This window comes from Dryas octopetala, chromosome 5 (genome assembly GCF_963921425.1).
Source record: "Dryas octopetala chromosome 5, drDryOcto1.1, whole genome shotgun sequence".
Lineage (NCBI taxonomy): Eukaryota > Viridiplantae > Streptophyta > Magnoliopsida > Rosales > Rosaceae > Dryas > Dryas octopetala.
This window is the reverse complement of record NC_141370.1, coordinates 20,489,362-20,507,988: the sequence shown is the minus strand read 5'-3', so window position 1 is coordinate 20,507,988 and position 18,627 is coordinate 20,489,362. Positions and strand designations below refer to the sequence as shown.

Here is an 18,627-nt window from a genome sequence, read left to right as displayed (position 1 = left end):
AATTTTCAGATAGGAGAATGCTAATTTTATAAGAAATTTAATTTTTATAAAAAATGATTTTACCAAAACTAATTAAAGTCAATCCAACGCCAAAATTTCCTTTTACCTTATTTAGTTTCATTTTGCTAAAACAATTCTAATATCAAGTATAGTGCTCGACTTACTATTATATGGTGAGTCTCATATTTTGTACGTGAAAGTCCATGCACTTCATGCAACATGTGAATTTCTCATATTCTATCTTATTTTAAACGACGTATCATTTGAAATATTATTTAAAATAGTAGGAGTGTATTCAATATTTGCGAAGGGAAAACCAATAAAAGGAAATGCCACAAAGAAATGAGAAGTAGATTGCATGCTTGAAATCCAAGATTTCTATAATTAAACAATCATTATAGGAATCCTTGATTTCAACCAGATCTCCAAGAAAAAAAAAAAAAAAAAAAAAAAAAGAAGAGGATCTACCGATCTACTGATCTAGTACCGGCTTGGTTATTCTGATCCGGGTCAGAAAGCCCATACAAAAAGTAGGCTGCTTGGTCCAGAATCCATGGAGCAAAAAAGCCCAGAAAGAGAGGCTATAAAAAGGAGACCCAGTGCCCAAACTTGCTCTTGCGCCTAGCCCTTTGTTAGCATTCAGCTCTGTTCTCTAACATTTCGATTTTCTTCTTTTAGATTTTCAATTTAGGTTTCATCTGTTAATTTGCATTAGATTTGATTCAGTCAGAGCCATTGTCGTCGAGGGTTAGGAGGTGTGGATTCATCTCAGTTTCTCACTGTATATCGTTTCCCACCTGTGTCGAAATACCGCCACTTTCTCGCTCCAAAATCAACATCTATCTTTATGTACTATAATCCCCAAAATTAACACCCAGAACCTTTGTCTCAGGAAATTTTTAATCCTTGACCGTTTGTCAATTACGCTTAAATTTGTATAAAAAGAAGAGAAGATTGTTAGGGTTAGGTTTTTTCTTGTTTTTCCTTTCAATTTTTTGGGATACAGATCAAGAAAAAAAAAAGCAGAAAAATCTCTTTTGTGAGATTTTATTGAATTAGCTTGTAAGTGATGGATAAGAAGAAGGTGACCGTTCCGTTGGTTTGCCACGGTCATTCCCGTCCGGTTGTGGATCTGTTTTACAGTCCAATCACTCCAGATGGCTTCTTTCTCATCAGTGCCAGTAAGGGTACGTATCATCGATATCCAATGGTTCTCTACGTGGGTTTTGAATTTTAGCTTGAATATGATCCCCGTTACTGTATAAGTTTGCTGTATATATATTTATTTGTTCGTATAAGCTGATGGGTATATATATAATTGTTGAACTGGCATTGGGTTCTCATTGAATTTTAGTTTATTGACTGGTGCCTGTGACCTTTCCACTTTATAGGCTAATGGTAATGGTTGTGAAAATGTGATGACACATGTTAATGTTATTAGGATACATGGCATAAGTGAAAGATAAATGGCTTGGATGCATTAGGTTGATTTTCCTTCTGAAACCTGGGCGCTACAGGAGTATCATAACTTATTTATCTACAAGTAACATTACATATTTAATTATATTGGCTTAATTACGAGTCTGACAACAGTGTATTAGTGGACTGTTCAATATTTTCCATGTAGAATGAAAGTACTGGTAGGGAGTCTCTGATAGCCCTTGTTAACGTTCATAAGTATACCCAATTTGCGTTTGGTCATTTTACTTTTTATTTTAAAATATTTTTGTAATCTATTGAAGTCATTTACTGGAAAAAATTTTATATTTAAGTTTTAGTTGTGTTGTTCAGATTCTAGTCCCATGCTGAGGAATGGAGAGACAGGAGATTGGATTGGAACATTTGAAGGACATAAGGGTGCAGTGTGGAGTTGCTGCTTGGATAATAACGCTCTACGTGCTGCAACTGCTTCTGCAGATTTCTCTGCGTATGGCTTTATCCTTGTATTGATTTATTTTTCATTGTTAGATGGATGGTCAGTTGCTTTTGTTATTGTTTTTCTTAAGTTCTGTATACTGTTTTGGTTAGACTTAAGTGGGTTTTAGTGGGGAACTTGGCTTGGCAATCTGTATGCTATTACTTTATGTATACATACATAATATATATATTATATTTTTAAAAAAATTTGGAAACAATAGAAATTGTGTGGACAACTCTATACTCAAGTTGAAAATGAAGATCTTCATAGTGTTTCTTACATATGCTATATTCATTTTCAACGATTTCTATGGGATCTTCACTGTTCTTTGTATTTCTTATTTAGCCTTACCTCTTCACTCTATGCTCTTTACAACATTGCTCATGTGTAATCTCTTTCCCAATTTGTAACCGGCTATGTCACCTGCTACATTTCTTACTTTTTCATCTTACCTCACCCTTTGTTCTGTACCACATATCCCATATGTAACATATCTGTTTCCAAAGGTAGGAATTGGCTGGTGCACTCTCTAGAATGCTTTGGTTAAGGAACCCATATAAACATTGGCAAATGTCATTTTACATAGTTCAATCATGCTTGTTCAATGACTTTCTCTCACCTCAGCAGTCATTCTTGTGTCCTTGCTTGTTTGGTTAATTAAGTTGTAGTTAATTGATCAGTAGTTTTTTTTATCAGTGCTTCCAATTCATATGCAGGAAAGTTTGGGATGCATTAACAGGAGATGTGCTACACTCATTTGAACACAAGCACATTGTCCGAGCCTGTGCTTTCTCGGAGGTAGGTCCTTGTCATCATTTCATTGTCATCAAAAGGATAAACCTGTTTTAAGTGTAATGAAACATTTAAAACATGTTATTTCCATTTATGGGATCTAATGTGCTGTGTAAATTTCATGCTTATGCTAAATGTGATATTTTGGATTGGTGATACATCTGATTATATTCCATGGCACTTGCACTGGAATTTCTTCTAATTGGGGTTGGTGCTGTTATGCTGGGGTAAGACCGTAAGAGGGATTTTTTTAATATAATGCTAGACTTTTGGAGCTTATACCTAGCAAGCTTAGCTGTAAAGTATCAACAATTAAAGTTTCACGATTGTATTCAGCCTTGGATGTCATGCTGGAATCATTCATTGTTTATGGCAATTGGTTAATAGGTGCTGACACACTAAATTATGGTGTGCCCTCTTATTGTGTGTGTGTGTTTTTTTTTTTTTTAATCTCATTTTATTCCTATTAATCTGGTAACAGGATACTCACCTTTTGCTTACTGGAGGAGTAGAGAAAGTTATTCGTATATTTGATTTGAATCGTCCAGATGCCCCTCCAAGAGAAGTGGATAAATCCCCTGGTTCGGTCAGAACTGCTGCGTGGCTTCACAGTGATCAGACCATATTAAGTTCTTGCACTGATATGGGGGGTGTCAGGTGTGCATGTCTGTGAAACATTCTGATGTTAAAGCTATTCTTTAATTGTTTTTTTTCCCCTTAAATTACTTTTATTCACACACACACGTGTATTTTTTCAAAAGCATAACTTGGTAGTGGGTGATGAATATACAGATTATGGGATGTAAGAACTGGTAAAATAGTCCAAACACTTGAGACCAAGTCATCTGTGACCAGTTCTGAAGTAAGTCAAGATGGTCGTTATATCACTACTGCTGATGGGTCCACTGTGAAGTTTTGGGATGCAAATTAGTAAGTTATGAGTTAGATTGTTCTTGTATTTATTTTGGGAGAGTTTCTGCTTCAGTGGTTATGATATTTTACATGTTTCCAGCTTTGGATTGGTGAAGAGCTACAACATGCCGTGCACAGTAGAATCAGCTTCACTGGAGCCGAAGTTTGGGAACAAGTTCATTGCTGGGGGAGAAGATATGTGGGTCCATGTGTTTGATTTCCATACTGGTGATGAGATTGGTATGTGCTCCAAAACAAAAATCCTTTCTAAATGAATTTTATTGGAGGAATAAGCTGTGTTATATGGACTTAGTGCTGTAGATTTGTTGTCCCTCCCCCCCTCCCCCCTCATCTAGGGTTGAATCTGTTAGAGGCTTATTGGGTATATCAACTACACTCTCACATTTCTTAAACTCCGTAGTAAAGGGGGATTCAATTTTATGCCTTTAATATAATTTTAATAGCCTACCAGTTAGGTTATCAGGCTTCCATTGAGTCATAGTCCATGGTAGGTTAAATTTCTCCTTCTGTCTGGTGTTGTTATGATCCTTGGTCTGGTTTTTTATTCTGAATCCTTGACTGATCCAATTGTATCTGGATGGTGCAGCATGCAATAAGGGTCACCATGGTCCTGTTCACTGTGTGCGTTTCTCGCCAGGAGGGGAATCATATGCCTCAGGGTCTGAAGATGGCACCATTAGAATATGGCAGACTGGCCCTTTGACTCATGAGGAAGCTGAGGGACTGGCAGCAAATGGGTCAGTTGGAAAGGTGAAGGTATCTGCAGAAGACGTTTCTCGCAAGATTGAGGGTTTCCAAATTACAGATGAGGGGATATCCAAAGAGAAGGAAGAGCCGGTGAATGAGTCATGAGTGACTGGTCCATAGAGTATATTAGCCGTGCGTGGCATCAGTGGCCGAGACATAGTGGGGGCAATGGGGTCTCCCGACCCCTATAGCTTTTTTTTTTCAAAAAAAATTTGATAATGAAGTTGATAAATATAGTACACATTTGGCTAAATTTGTTTTAATATCAGATTAATCATTTTGAGTTCTCATCTCTTTTACCTTTTTTTTTTTGGCAGTGATCTATTTATCCATTTTAAAAAAATATATATATATATTGTGAAAGTGACACTCACTGTGAAAGTTTGGCTTGCACCCACAATTGGCTATTGACTGTTTTGGTCGTGGATCGCATAATTTGAAAAAAAAAAAAATAAAAAAAATAACCTACTACGGGTGTATGTATTATTTCACTGTATGTTGACAATTGACATAGAAGTTTTACTCCATAATTTTCATTTTGAACTGTAACTATTATAGTTTTAAGAAAAACTGAAAAACTAAGGGGTTGTTTGGTAACGTTTTGTAATATCATTTTTTATTTTACAAAACAATAAACACACGTAATTTACGTTTGGTGTGCTTGCTTGCGAAAATACGGAATACAATATTTGGAAAACAGATTCAAAATTGTCTGTTAAGTTTGAAAACACCACAAAGACGTTTTTATTGTTTTTAGAAAACGCGGGATACAAAATTAAAACACGGAAAATCTCTTCCTCTATTTTTTCCTGCCGCTCACTCTCTTCTTCGATTTCTCTTGTTCCAGTTCATCTGCAAAAATTCATATGACTGTAAATTACATAGAACAACACCATGGTTATCCACCTCCTCTTTCGTCTTCTTCAAACCTAACCATAAACACCAACCCACGAAGAAACACAACTCTCTCACCTTCTATTAATATTCTCTCTGATAGCTAACTCACATCCCCAAACCCATATATCCTCTCTCTCTCTCTCTCTCTCTCTGTGTTAGTTTTGATGGGCTCTATTCATGGAATTTGTTTGGTGTCGGTGGTATTGGCTGGAAGATGATGAGTTTGACCTTGATGATGAGTCTAATTGATGCTCTTCTAGTTTGGGTCTCTTTTCAAGCGTCTACAGCATTGATGGGCACTAGACAAAGTTTATAGGGCCTTCTGGTTTATTGTAGACTAATTGAGTTTTTTTGGTTTGTTTTTTGTTATTTTTTAATTTGATTAGAAGGACTAGTTTCTTATATCTACTAATAAAATAAAAGTTTTTGTTAAAAAAAGTCATTGAAATTTCATTTTTACATATATAAGATGATGAAAATATAACTCAATTTCTTTAATTCGAGTCACTCATTTGATAAAAATAAAATGCCAATTTATTAATAAATTTATTATTTGATTATATGTAACATGCTAGATTGAAAATTATATGTAGCATTTCATTAAGAATACGTTTTTAGGTTTATGCTACCATATGCATTCTACTGTTTTTATTTTCAGAAAATCGTTTTTAGGCTAATCTCAAATCTTAAAAATGCAAAATTTAATTTCTCATATTCATTTTGCAAAACAATTTTTAAAAAATGATTTTGTAAAACGTTACCAACATACCCTAATATGAAACCGAAAAGAAAAAAAAAAATTTATCCAAAATAAAGTTTTACGAAGTTGAAGGTGGTCAACTGGTCAGTGGTCATCCAACCTCTAGCATTAGGCCTTCTACTATGATGATACCTAATATTTTGTGACTCAACCAAATTCTGGCCAACCAACCTCTAGCATTACAGAATAAGTAAACAAAAGAAAATGGGAATAAAAGACAATAATACCAGCATCGTAAATTGTAAGAAATAGGAGGGTTAATGTAGTCAAAGTGGGCTTGAATAAGTAGGCCTCGAAATCTCTGGCCGACCATTTACGATTTGCAAATTGCGAACTGCGACCCTCTCTTTTGTGTTGGTGGTGCGGGAGAGAGAGTATAGAGAGTGCCTGAGTCTCAGTCTCAGAGTGCCTGCTTGCCCATTAATCAAATCCCGCCATAAATTTAACCTTTCTTAGCAAAAACCCGTTTACTTTTTCGCAGGAAAAGATGTCGGGGAAGGGCGCGAAGGGTCTGATTACCGGCAAGACTGCCAACAACAACAACAACAACAAAGACAAGGACAAGAAGAAACCCATCTCTCGCTCCTCTCGTGCTGGTCTTCAGGTTTTTACTTCTTAATTGCTCTGTTTCAGTTTCTTCTTTACTTCTTTTGGGTTCTGAAACTATGTTGAGGCTGAGCTTCGACTAAATCTATGAAACACGATGAAAATTTAAAGCTGTCTTTTGGGAGCTGGGACGATATTAGCCTTTAACAATGGGATTTGCTTCTTTTGGTATTAAAAGCAAAATGAAGTCCCAACTTGACCAAGCTTTATTAATTTTGAAGCACTTAATTGGTCCTTTTTTTGTTCTTTCTTAATTTCGTAAGTGTTCCCAGTTTCAGTTTTGGTTTGTTTAATGGTCTGTTAAACGCTTTGTGGAATTAATCAGGGTTGTTGCACTCATTTCACCATTTTCAGACTCAATTTCCTTTAGGATCCATATGGATGGAATGATTCCGAGGAAGGATTTTGATTTTTACAATAAGGCCGGATTGGTTGGGAGAACCATATTAGTTGGAACCTTATATTGTTTGACTTTGGTCTACAGTAGAACCAACAGAGTGATGGAATTGAGCCTTGACCAGTGATATAAATAAGAGCATACCATTGATTAACATAGAGACAATGAGATTAGTTGCTTTGATGGGTTTTAACATTGTTGTTTATATTATGAATGTTTGGGAGACAATATGTTTGAAGAAGATGAGTGTCAAAGTCTGGAGTAGACAATTTGGTCAAATTCATGGTTTTCATCTGATTGGGTTAGAGAATGCTTCTGAAATAAATGTGTTGCGCCGCAAGGAGTCTCAACATTAGGGCTCCCCACTCTTATAACTGCACTTACATTAGCCCACCTTGATGGTTTTTACATCCCATTGAATATATTTTGTTCTCTTGGTTTAGTTCTACAGTAAACTAATGTGTTAGCATATTAAAACATTAGTTAACCCAATTTCCAACAGCTTTAGCTTCTTTTTTTTTTTGGCCACTAACAGCTTTAGCTTTTAAGAGTAGTGATTAGTGGTAAACCTACAAAACTTATCATTGTACTGTAGCTTTCTTTGATAATACCAATTGGCCTTGGTGAATAAATGTTTATATTTCTTTGTTTTTTCCTTGTTGGGAGGGATGTGCCACCATTCTCTAGTGTATTGCCTTGTTCTGAGCAAATAACTTGCTTAACATTTACAACATATAGTGCTGGCACTGGCAGCAATCTTTTTGTCCAGTGATCCATTGCTTTATTTGGACTGTAAACCTGTTCTGTATTCATGCCATTGCTCTTTTTAATTTGTCCCTTCATTCCCTTCTGTCTAGAACAAAGATTGTCGCTTTTTAAACCAGTGACTATGCTGTATATTATCTTCGCTGGATCTCTCTTTTGCTGATGATGGACGTCAATAGTCATTGTTGTTCTAAACTGTATCTTTCCAGTTATTTTATGGGTTTTCATCACTCGAGGCCTGGGAAGCTTGTTGGATTTGATGCCATTTATTAATGTATTGTGTTATGAATAATTTCTAGTTCCCTGTGGGTCGGATCCACCGTCTGCTGAAGTTAAGGACCACAGCTAATGGGAGAGTGGGAGCGACGGCTGCAGTTTATTCTGCAGCTATCTTGGAGTATTTGACTGCGGAGGTGTTAGAGTTGGCAGGCAATGCAAGCAAGGATCTCAAGGTGAAACGTATCACTCCCAGGCATTTGCAGCTCGCTATCCGTGGTGATGAAGAACTTGATACCCTGATCAAAGGAACCATCGCTGGTGGAGGTGTGATCCCTCACATTCACAAGTCACTTATCAACAAGTCGACCAAGGACTAATTAACAAATGGCTAAAGCTGCAGACAAGTGCCAAATTTCTACAAGGAACAGACTCTCCTAGGGACTTCAACTTATATGCTTAATTTGTTATTTCTGCTGCTTGATCTTCTAGATTCTGGGCGTGATCTGTCTCTGATAATATTTGTTGTCATAATGTCATTATCTGACAATTTTTTCTTAATTAATCTTAGGCTTACTTCTAGAAACCTTGTTATCATGTGGTATTGTAGCATTGACATCCCCTGTATTAAAGAAGTTTGGAGTACCCATTGTTACATTTTCCTTTAGAGAGAGATTGTACCAGACTACCACCATTGCCAATTCAGCTGTTAATGGCTTACTTTTTGCCCTTTAAAATTTTGGGTTGCACTTTTTACGTGCTATGTAAGAAGATTGATCTTGCGCACTGATTAATGACTACAAAACTGTTAATGAAATTTTGGGTTGAACATGGCAAATTAGAAATTTCACGCAGAATGTTCCTGCTCACTGATTAACGAACTTCTGGCATAGAATCATGGTCGCCACTATGCATGGTCAAAATAGTGTAACAAAACTTGCACCAATTTTATGCATAAAGATCTATAGCAATAACAGCACAAGCAAAGATAATAAAACAATAATTAGAAGAGGCTAGATTCAATTATTTCCAACTTCCAATTCCATCCAAAAATATGATTTACAACATGCTAACCAATCCTTCCATAACCCCGGTCCTAATTTGAAATGCTCAAATTTAATGACCTAAACACCAATAAATATGTCCTCAACAATCCTAACAGCCCAACCCACTGCACATTCCACTTGATCGATAGAGACAGAAAAGCCCATTAGTACATAAGTGAAATTATCCCTGCTCTCCAACCTAAAACCACCAAAAAACTGCCCTAAAAGAACAATCAAATTCCTAGAACCAAAAAACAAGAAAACCAATTCTAACACCTCAAGGAGAAAGAAAGCTAGAAATAGCCACCAAAATGTGGTGGCACAAGAATGGGGAAAACCACTATAAATTTAGAAGGTTGACACCTTTGGAACATCTACTGGGAACCGATCAATTTCATCCATCCATGGGTTCTTTTCCTTTGATGGATTTATGTTCCTCAGAGCCTTCCACACAGCACTGTTACACTTGAATCCCGACCCAAAAGCTATCTGCCATGTTCTATCTCCTTTCTTCATCCTTCCCTTGGCTTCTGTATAAGCTAATTCATACCAAAGAGAACTGCTTGACGTGTTCCCAAATCGATGGAGTGTCATCCTTGATGGCTCCATATGCCAATCAGATAGATGCAGGTTCTTCTCCAATTCATCCAAGACAGCTCTTCCTCCAGCATGAATGCAGAAATGCTCAAAAGCTAGTCTGAAATCTGGGATATACGGTTTGACCTTCATCTTGAAAAGTTTCTTCCCAACCAATGTAGCAAAGAAAAGCAGCTGTTCGGACATTGGCAGAACAAGAGGCCCCAATGTGGTGATGTTGGTCTTTAAAGCATCACCAGCTACTGCCATCAGATCCTTTGACAAAGTAACACCAACATTCCCAGCGGAGTCTTCTTCTTGGGTAACACAGCTAAAGCACTTTTCATCAGCACCCTTGTGAGTGCGCACAGTATGAACCAATCGATATTTGGACCTTCTTCTGTCTGAGCTTTTGTTTGAAAGCAGTATAGCAGCCCCTCCCATCCGGAATAAGCAATTTGAAACAAGCTTTGAGCGATCATTCCCAAAGTACCAGTTTAATGTGATGTTCTCCATGCTGATAACCAGTGCATAAGAGTTAGGATGCACCTGAAGAAGATCTTTAGCAAGATCGATTGAGATCAGACCTGCACTGCAGCCCATCCCACCAAGATTATAGCTGAATATGTTCCCTCGAAGCTGGTAATGGTTGATAACCATAGCAGAAAGAGATGGAGTTGGATTGAACAAGCTGCAGTTTACAATCAAGATTCCAATGTCTTTAGGTTTTACAGATGTCTTGGCAAAAAGCTCATCAATGGCACCAAACATCACAGCCTCGGCTTCTTTTCTAGCTTCTTTCATTGAAAGATTTGGAGGAATGCTGAGTACAGCCTCTGGAAGGTAAGTTGAATCCCCAAGGCCGGATCTCTCAAGGATCCTTCGCTGGAACTGGAGATTATCCTCTGTAAATGTACCAGCCAGCCGAGACTGATCCATAAAAATCTTTTTCGTGCATTTTCGAGATTCTTCTGGCTTGTAGCAGGAAAAGTTAACAAGGTACACAGGGCGAGGACGGGTAAGAAAGTAGACAGTGGATAGGAACACGAGGAGAGTCGAGCAGATAATCACTGAAATTAAGTTGTATTGGAGATGCTCCCAAAGATCATAAAGATCTTGGAGAGAAAATGATGACATCTGGGCTGCGATAACGACTACAAGAGGGGAAAGAAAGAGGTACATTCCATGGGTGATGAGAATATGGTACCCAAGCTTTACATATTTAAGTTTAACGGATTTTTTGAAGTCCGGGAGGTTTCGCGATGATGATGGTGGTGGGATCAAGGGCGTATCTGGTTTTGGTTCTGTCATTTTTCCCTGATAAACATACAATAGAATGAATGAGATCAAATGCATCAAAAACCATAACAGTCAATTCTAAGCAAACGAGGAACAACCAAAGGATAAAAAAAAATAAAATAAAAAAGAGGTTCTAAACTTCTAAATATACGGGCAACAGAGTAGATTTTGAATTGAATATATCAGTTCTACAACTTTTAAAAGTCAATATAAAGTTTTGAAAAGATATGGTTCCTCTGATTTACAGCAACAGATCACTGAGATATTGAAAAAGTGAAAGCAAAGATACTTATGGCACCTAAATCCAAGGACCAAAAACATAGATTACACATATGGTGAGAGAAAACAAAAGCAAAGATTCTTTCACACTTCGATCCGAACAAGTTCCCCCTTTGTTAATTGTTATCATTTGCAGATTATGTTTAGCTCCAACTAAGTGATCCCATATCATAATTTCCCATAAAAATTAGTTCTTTCCAAAATTCACCAAAACTAAAAGAAGATTTCCGATAATCGGACGAAACCCAGATGGAGATTCACATCAAGGACTGAACTTTTCAAAAGATTCGAAGAAAAAGTCACAGCGAAAACCATATAAAAACTAGCATGGATCAAAATTCTAAGAAATAAGACAGAATGAGGCAAAACCCAGATCGAAAAACTCACCTTAATTTCGAAATCCCACCGCCAGATCTCGGGAATGTCGCCGGCCGGAGAAGCCAAAGACAAAGGGCGAGATAAAGGGAGAGAGAGAGAGAGACGTATAGAAAGAGTGAGGCAGAAGAGATCTAAGAGGAACGTGCAAACGGTAATAAAGAAAAGAATTTGAAAGTTGAATGAATTGAAGTTAAACTAAAGTCTATAATTAGGATTAGTGCGTGAGGAGAGGCAGGTTGGTATACTCTATATTTAAACACAACTTCAGTGGAGAAGGTAATGCCAAGCCATGAAAGCAGCGAAGAGTACGCGTTTCGTTTCGGTTCGGTGTTTACAAAGCGGCGCAAGCATTAGCCTTTAGCCTGCTTTTTCACTATTTGACTTTTCTGTCCTTCCCTTCCCATATCATCAACTTCCAACTCAACTGGATTTCTCTTGGGAAGAAATTTCCACGACTTGTCGTTTTCTTGTTTGATTGTGCATTCGCAAACTACTTTTTCAATCTTGATTTTGATTTTTCAATTATTTGGGTTTTTGTGTTTTTTCTTGAATTTTTTTTAATGGTCACTAACTCCTGGATTTAATAAATCTGGACAAACCAGCATGACCGATTGACAAGTTGTCAATGTTGGTGCCATAAATTTGAGATTCCCTATCAGATTTTAATTGGTCAAGCTCTCATTATGACCAACTACGGGTCTACAAACACATGAAACATATGATTTATATACTACCAGTCAGACCATACCTTTTCCTAATAAATAGATTTTGAATTAGCCTTTAAAGTAGGCAGGAAATAGAATTTTGATTTACTTAGTTCTCTACTTATGTGTGGATAGTTATCAACCGTTTATGTAAGTAAGATCTATAAAAAAATCTTAGGTACATCAACAACAGTGATTTATTAATAAAAATTTAAAATTTACTCTGAAATATAATATTATAGAAACCAACTTGAGCATAAAAATATCAAGTGTCATAAGATTCTTAATCGGTTGCAACAAAATGATGACTCATAGCTTAGTAGCTTACCTCTAATATTTTTGTCTTCAAATGATATTAAAAGAAATATTGATAAGAAAAATGGTTATGATCAAAATAAAGATGTTCTAAAAATATTCTAAGATAAAAAAGCCCTTTGCAAATCAACCTGAGTTATTTTTTTACTAAAAAATTAGTAAAATACATTAAAGTAATGTGCAAAGCCCGAGGCCCTGAGCATGATATTAAATTTCATTTGGGTATTGTACATGTATACGGTATATTATCATTTTCACTTGACATGAGGGACCATCAGGCTGATGAGTTGGTCACATGGTTCAATGGATACACCTCTCTGTCTCTGTCTCTCATATGGCTGTAAGAGGCCAAGTTGTCAGGGTCCACATGCTAAGCTGTTCTTCAATTGCATCCATGAGCTACCGAGGGCATTGATTCAACTTCAATAATCACCTTATTTCATAATAAATATATACATGAGAATAGTATCACAGACACAGCATTTGAACATTGAAATGAAAGCACTAAAAGGGATATATTACATACAAAAAAAGATGAATGCAATAAGAAAGTTGTAAATTTCTTTGTTACGTACTTTGTTTATTTGCTTTCTTTCTCCATAATAATGGAAAGCTTTCAAAAAAAATTGATGATCGATTAGAACATATGAGGGATCCATTGTCAGCATTAGCAACAGTAAGTTTAAATAGTGAATCGAATCCTCAAAAGAGTTGAAAGGAAATGTCATCAACTTGTAGGTTGGGTACTTGGGTTGCCAATCACTTTTTTACATGCACACGACCTTAGGCATTAAGCGTTGCAATCTTTATGCTTTTTTCAGATGCCAAGGCACATTTGCAATATGGTTCTGGACAGAATATGATACCAAGTTGTGGATTGGTTTCAAGAATTGTCTGAACATTTGAAGCTGCAGATAGTAAATGTAATTTCACAACTCAAAGGAACACTTAGTGCTACTTTAATACTGCTGATGAAGTATCTTTTGAGCATGTTTGAGCATAGTTCAGTCAAGCAAATTTTTACAGTAACTTGTTAAGGGGAAATAAATTCTTACTGTAACTTATGGTGGAAAATGATCAATAGGGAGAGTTAGTCGAAGAACGGCTATGTCCAACATGCATGCTAGTCCAATGTAAACTCCTCGAGCCATATTAGCACTTCATTCCTCTTCAATGCAATCAACCCCAAAACAAATTCAATGGTCAATAGTTAGATAAAATAAATAAATAAATATAAGTAAAGTGAAGACATCCAAATAAAAGCATAATATGGAGCAAATAGGCATGACTGGTCAGTCTAAAGTACATGCACAAAGGTGAAGCCTGAAAAGAGAGGTTACTAGTAGACACCAAGACTTTTTGTCCATCATCCTATATGTAAACCAATAGCTCATGATCATGAAACATAAAAAACCACGTGAACAGTCTAGCCCATTACATATTGCTCTGTACATCCTCAAGCTTGAAGGACAATGTCTTATGTGTGAGGCTTTGATTTAAGCCCATGAGATGTTGCTCTTTACATGCTCACTTTATGAAATGTTTGCCTACCATTGGTTGTGCTTTGCCTAGAAGGCAGCAGAAGTAATACAAAGATTACTACTACGATTAGGAATCAGGTCCCAAAGTCAAAGATACAGAACAACTGTTAATTCTTAGTTGAAGCTTTCTTAAAGAAGGGTTGACACAAGTCATTTATCACATAGTCGAACTGGTTGAACTCAGTTCTCAAGGAAGAAAGCAGGAACAGATGAAAAGTAGTTCAGAAAGAAATTAAAAAAGGCCATGAAAAGGAGAAACAACTAGGGATATCTAAGAATTATGAGCTTTGTGGTTACTGCAACATACCATTACAAAGCTCCAAGTTCGGCCTGGATCATTGTAACGAGCAAGCAAACAACCCATCTTAGGTTTGAGACCATCCATAATAAGACTAGAGCGCAGCACTTTCTCCTTCTCACGAACAATATCTTCCGTAGGCTTTCCACTGAACTTCAGAACGGCAGCAGTGCCTCCCTCCACCTTCTTCAAGCTAATTGTTTCTTGATTAGGATCTGGTAAACTGGTCAGAGATAACTTAATTATTACTGACTGCTAACATGGAATGCAAGTACAAGTTCATCACATATGAATAAATTAATGAAGATTGATATATCATATCTATTAATTTCCCTCTTTTAAATATTTTAGAGCAAAAAAAGAAAATGAATCTCACCTGCTCATATCTTTCTCCAGTGGAAGACATATTTTGATGGATACTTGGGAAAATTCAGCATCAGATGCCTCAGTGAATACAGGAGTAGTCATTGGTATTCTCTCCGATTTGGAGTTCTTTCCAAAGATGTACCTAAACAGATTCCATTATCCCTTTCATCCAAGAGAAGAAACACACACCAAAAAAAAGAAAAACATGATTTGCTACTAAATCACTCACCCAGTAACATCACCGAAACCAGCCGCCCCAGACAGCTTGTCTACAGTTCCTTCTACCACTATAAAAGGGGCGTACTTTCTCACCTATAGAATCAATGCAGGAATCTACTTAAAACCAAAATCACACCAAAATGGAAGAAATGAAGAAACAAAGGTTTATTCTACCTGAACCCATATAAACACATGCCATACTAAGACATATAACAGAAAACCAGTTGTGGATGGAACCGATTTCCAGTAATCAATACAATTATAAATAGGGTGAACAATTTTCAGTGAGGCAAGAGAATCAGATATGTGTGGACAAGTTGACCAGAAAATTCTGCAAGGTAATAATAGAAAGCTCATACATAATCCTTAACATATATATCCATATCCTGTATAATAGAATTTCACTTTTACACAAATCAAGTTAAAAGCTTAAAGTTTTGATGAATACCTCATAATTTGCCGTTCTTTTTAATATCTGATATTTGGGAGTTTCCAAGTCTGGAGTTTTGTAAATCCGCAGCTGCAGGGTTGTACATACAAGAAGGGGATTAAGAATCTTTATACATGATTCTGATCATCTAATGGAAAGTTAACAATGAGTCAGTACCTGCTTGAACACATCCCACAAACCTTCTAAAGAAAAATAATCATTCTTCCTTATAGAATCCCAGAAGTCCTACACATTGAAGGATGGTGAATTACTAAAATTTTATACAAAATATATTCTGTTATCTGCCCTTCGTATAGAAGACAGGTGGATCTTACCACGTGGCTGCAGAACTTCCCATTCTCTGGGTTGATGCCCATAACCGAGGTTCCTGTGAAGATCAATTCTGGTTTCCAAGGCAGAGGGGTGACGTTCATAACCATAGTCCACCTTGTAGTGATTTCATATGGTCCTGTCTATAGAAACTTAATCAGTGAAACAGGCATAACATAACCATATGAAGATTATATCATTATTCAAGTGGACATCAACATGAATGCATGATTGCAAACTTAAATTTAAGAGCCTGAGATAGCAATGAGATCTCAAATCCTGAAATGGTCATCATACAAATGTCAGAACTCACATCCAAGTCTCTGAAGATGCACTAAAAATTTCACTAGTTGGGTTTAAAATTAAATGTCGTCCATTCAATGAAGACGAAGTTTCTTGAACTCAAATAGTTACTTTGATTAAGTCTTTAACTCATAATTTGACATCAATTTTTTATTCTTTTGTTCTTTCCTAATATCCAATCATCAGAACCCAGGTTCCAAACAATAATAATCTGAGATATAATGCATGCACTTGAAGGTGGTGAAGGTGTTGGGGCGCATTCGAGGCAGGCATGTCACTATTTCGAATTCTTAACTAAAATATAAAAAAAAAAAAAAATTTAAGAATAAAAGAATAAAATCTGGTTACATCATCCCAAATATGCAATTACATCATTACATTCTCTGAAAGTCACTGATCAAATGGCCATTTAGATACTTTTTTTTTTTGGCCATTGCCATTTAGATACTTAAATAAATTGGGCCAACGAAACAATTACAAAATCCTAAGCAAATTATAAAACCTGGTACCTGTTTGACCCAGTGCAACTGGAACCTAGGCGTGAACACTGTCTTCAAGAATGCTATGTTCAACAAGTACCCAGTTATACTGTCATGCTTGGTAATTGGGTCCCTGAACTTTACACGCTCATCATAGGCCGTCCGATCAATTCCCTGATCATCAAATAGATGGACCAGATCCTCATACAAAAAACCCACTAACCGTTCCACATCGACCGTTGATGTTGGGGGGCTCTGGTCCAGTAAGCTAAGTCTAACAGCCCACTTGGAGGAGTACTTTTGGGCTGGTTGAAGGGCCAAGTACTGTTTATGTTTCAAAGCTTTAGGACGTGGGCAGGGCAATTTGGTGGGCTTGGTGGTGGTTAGCCTCCGCAAACTGACACACACGGCGGGGATTGGCCTGCAAATGTGGTCGGAAAGTTGTGTGCTGCTGGCCATTTTGCTAGTTTGGGTGGCTGAGGTTGTTGTATTTCTACTTTGTGCATTGCTTTGGTGTATGAATCTTAGCCAAAATATTGATTGGTTGGTATTGATTTCAAAATAAGTGTGAGCCATCATTCCCTTATGGGCCCCCATCTGAAATCAGAGGATACAATGTGTATGAGCATTCCTTTTCTGCCAAGATGTGTCAATTACCCGATTGGGTTCTTTTTTGGGTCATCTATATATGTCAATTGGGTTGAAAAATGTGGGATTAAAGTGCACCGCATTATATCTTTAGTGTGCCACATTTCAAATGCATGCTAGCACACCCTTGAAGCACAATTCCACACTCTCACCACGCGACTACCTTGTGCCAAAACGAGCCAGCATCCATCTTCACTCTATATATATGGCATCATCTCTCTCATTCATAGTTCATAGCCGAAAGCCAATCAATCCAAACCATACAAGCCCATTAGTCCAATTGTTCCCATATTTAATCTTCAGATTCAGAGTACTCTTTCAAGGAATGAAACCAATCAAACTCTAAATTTGCCTTGGTTCTTTTTCTTTGCTTTGCTTCCTACTGTAGCCTATACCCAAAAGATGAAAATGTTTCCCCTTTCGAAATTCGGTACTGCCCTTTCATCATGGTGCAAGATGCATGGAGATGGAGATGGCAATGGTGAAGGTGATGATCGATATGATTATGCCCCGGCGGCATGCATGGATTGTGATGGCGATGAAGATGATACGGACTATGACTATGCTCAGGCAGCATGTATGGAAGGTGATGATGACGACGACGACGATGATGGTTATGATTATGCTCCAGCTGCATAAGGAAATTAACATAGATTTGCATCATGGGGATGTTTTGTTTAATTGCAAATCCCATATTGAGGAATATGAAAATGTATTAGTAGCTAGGCTTGATTAATGTCCCTTCCAAAATTTATTAAGGATGAAGGATTTGTAATTGAGATCTATGTAACTTAATTTAAGGGGTCATCTATATCTACAGCAATATTGTTGCGAGATCAATCGTTTGTGGTTTCCCATGACAGTGATAAGATGGCTATCATGGCTATTTTCATTTTTTACGTGTTTGAAAATGGAGAATGCTAATAATTAATTATAAGCACTATGTGGTTTATGAGAATAATTCAATGTTAATTGCCTTTCTAGCTATTATATATATAGAGAGAAAATTAGGACTTAATTACACCCATGAAGTTTGGGGAGTTTCACAACTTGCACTCTATCGTTTCAATTTTTTCTAATTTAGTACTTAACGTTTTGATTTACTTACAATGAACTATTGTCGTCTGTCCAATTGTCTAATCAGACGTTAATTGATGACATGACAATTGCAGGTCCTATATTTTGTTAACTTGTATTGCCGAACAACCTTCTAGACTGCTTCATAAGAAGTGTTTCAGCAGTTTAACATAAATTTTTTATTTTTAAACGACCTTCCAAAATCTATATCAAATTTGCTGTATTGAAAATGCACATGTAGAAAGGTTATTCGGCCTTACAAGTTGACAAAAACATGGGATCCGCAATTGTCAAGTCATCAATTAATG

At 36.8% G+C, this 18,627-nt stretch overlaps 4 protein-coding genes across 7 annotated transcripts; 2 read left to right on the top strand and 2 right to left on the bottom strand.

The window, feature by feature from the left end:
• Positions 1-626: 626 nt before the first annotated feature.
• LOC147285546 (uncharacterized) lies at positions 627-4,680 on the top strand. Its single transcript, XM_086243213.1, has 7 exons — positions 627-1,187; positions 1,792-1,927; positions 2,635-2,716; positions 3,192-3,367; positions 3,503-3,640; positions 3,723-3,862; positions 4,230-4,680. Exons 1-7 carry the CDS (start codon positions 1,070-1,072, stop codon positions 4,493-4,495), a joined length of 1,056 nt encoding a protein of 351 aa, XP_086099339.1. The 5' UTR covers positions 627-1,069; the 3' UTR covers positions 4,496-4,680.
• Positions 4,681-6,355: 1,675 nt separating this feature from the next.
• On the top strand, positions 6,356-8,698 carry LOC147285545 (putative histone H2A variant 3). Its single transcript, XM_086243214.1, has 2 exons — positions 6,356-6,651; positions 8,115-8,698. The coding sequence occupies exons 1-2, from the start codon at positions 6,535-6,537 to the stop codon at positions 8,409-8,411; spliced, it is 414 nt and encodes a 137-aa protein (XP_086099340.1). The 5' UTR covers positions 6,356-6,534; the 3' UTR covers positions 8,412-8,698.
• Positions 8,699-9,172: 474 nt separating this feature from the next.
• LOC147285544 (3-ketoacyl-CoA synthase 11-like) lies at positions 9,173-11,977 on the bottom strand. Its single transcript, XM_086243208.1, has 2 exons — positions 11,619-11,977; positions 9,173-10,970 (listed from the first exon to the last, which is right to left on the bottom strand). Exon 2 carries the CDS (start codon positions 10,962-10,964, stop codon positions 9,426-9,428), a length of 1,539 nt encoding a protein of 512 aa, XP_086099334.1. The 5' UTR covers positions 10,965-10,970; positions 11,619-11,977; the 3' UTR covers positions 9,173-9,425.
• A 769-nt stretch (positions 11,978-12,746) lies between these two features.
• Positions 12,747-17,149, bottom strand: HBP5 (SOUL heme-binding family protein). 4 transcript variants are annotated; one of them, XM_086243211.1, is made up of 10 exons: positions 16,625-17,139; positions 15,818-15,955; positions 15,660-15,728; positions 15,501-15,572; positions 15,063-15,145; positions 14,844-14,975; positions 14,477-14,690; positions 13,684-13,796; positions 13,204-13,241; positions 12,747-13,061 (listed from the first exon to the last, which is right to left on the bottom strand). In XM_086243211.1, the coding sequence occupies exons 1-8, from the start codon at positions 17,051-17,053 to the stop codon at positions 13,752-13,754; spliced, it is 1,182 nt and encodes a 393-aa protein (XP_086099337.1). In that variant the 5' UTR covers positions 17,054-17,139; the 3' UTR covers positions 12,747-13,061; positions 13,204-13,241; positions 13,684-13,751. The 4 variants fall into 4 exon arrangements, with proteins under 4 accessions (XP_086099337.1, XP_086099336.1, XP_086099338.1 ...); XM_086243210.1 differs by lacking the exon at positions 13,204-13,241 and having other exon boundaries at positions 16,625-17,138; XM_086243212.1 differs by lacking the exons at positions 12,747-13,061; positions 13,204-13,241 and adding an exon at positions 13,269-13,536.
• Positions 17,150-18,627: the final 1,478 nt, after the last annotated feature.

Excerpts from the sequence above, each read along its gene's own strand:
- LOC147285545 (XM_086243214.1), top strand. The coding sequence starts at position 6,535 with ATGTCGGGGAAGGGCGCGAAGGGTCTGATTACCGGCAAGACTGCCAAC. Across the intron at positions 6,652-8,114 it reads CCTCTCGTGCTGGTCTTCAG|TTCCCTGTGGGTCGGATCCA; the intron begins GTTTTTACTTCT and ends AATAATTTCTAG.
- LOC147285544 (XM_086243208.1), bottom strand. The coding sequence starts at position 10,964 with ATGACAGAACCAAAACCAGATACGCCCTTGATCCCACCACCATCATCA.
- LOC147285546 (XM_086243213.1), top strand. The coding sequence starts at position 1,070 with ATGGATAAGAAGAAGGTGACCGTTCCGTTGGTTTGCCACGGTCATTCC. Across the intron at positions 1,928-2,634 it reads GCTTCTGCAGATTTCTCTGC|GAAAGTTTGGGATGCATTAA; the intron begins GTATGGCTTTAT and ends ATTCATATGCAG. Across the intron at positions 2,717-3,191 it reads GAGCCTGTGCTTTCTCGGAG|GATACTCACCTTTTGCTTAC; the intron begins GTAGGTCCTTGT and ends ATCTGGTAACAG.
- HBP5 (XM_086243209.1), bottom strand. The coding sequence starts at position 17,053 with ATGGCCAGCAGCACACAACTTTCCGACCACATTTGCAGGCCAATCCCC. Across the intron at positions 14,976-15,062 it reads GGTTTCGGTGATGTTACTGG|GTACATCTTTGGAAAGAACT; the intron begins GTGAGTGATTTA and ends GAATCTGTTTAG. Across the intron at positions 14,691-14,843 it reads CTGGAGAAAGATATGAGCAG|TTTACCAGATCCTAATCAAG; the intron begins GTGAGATTCATT and ends ATCTCTGACCAG.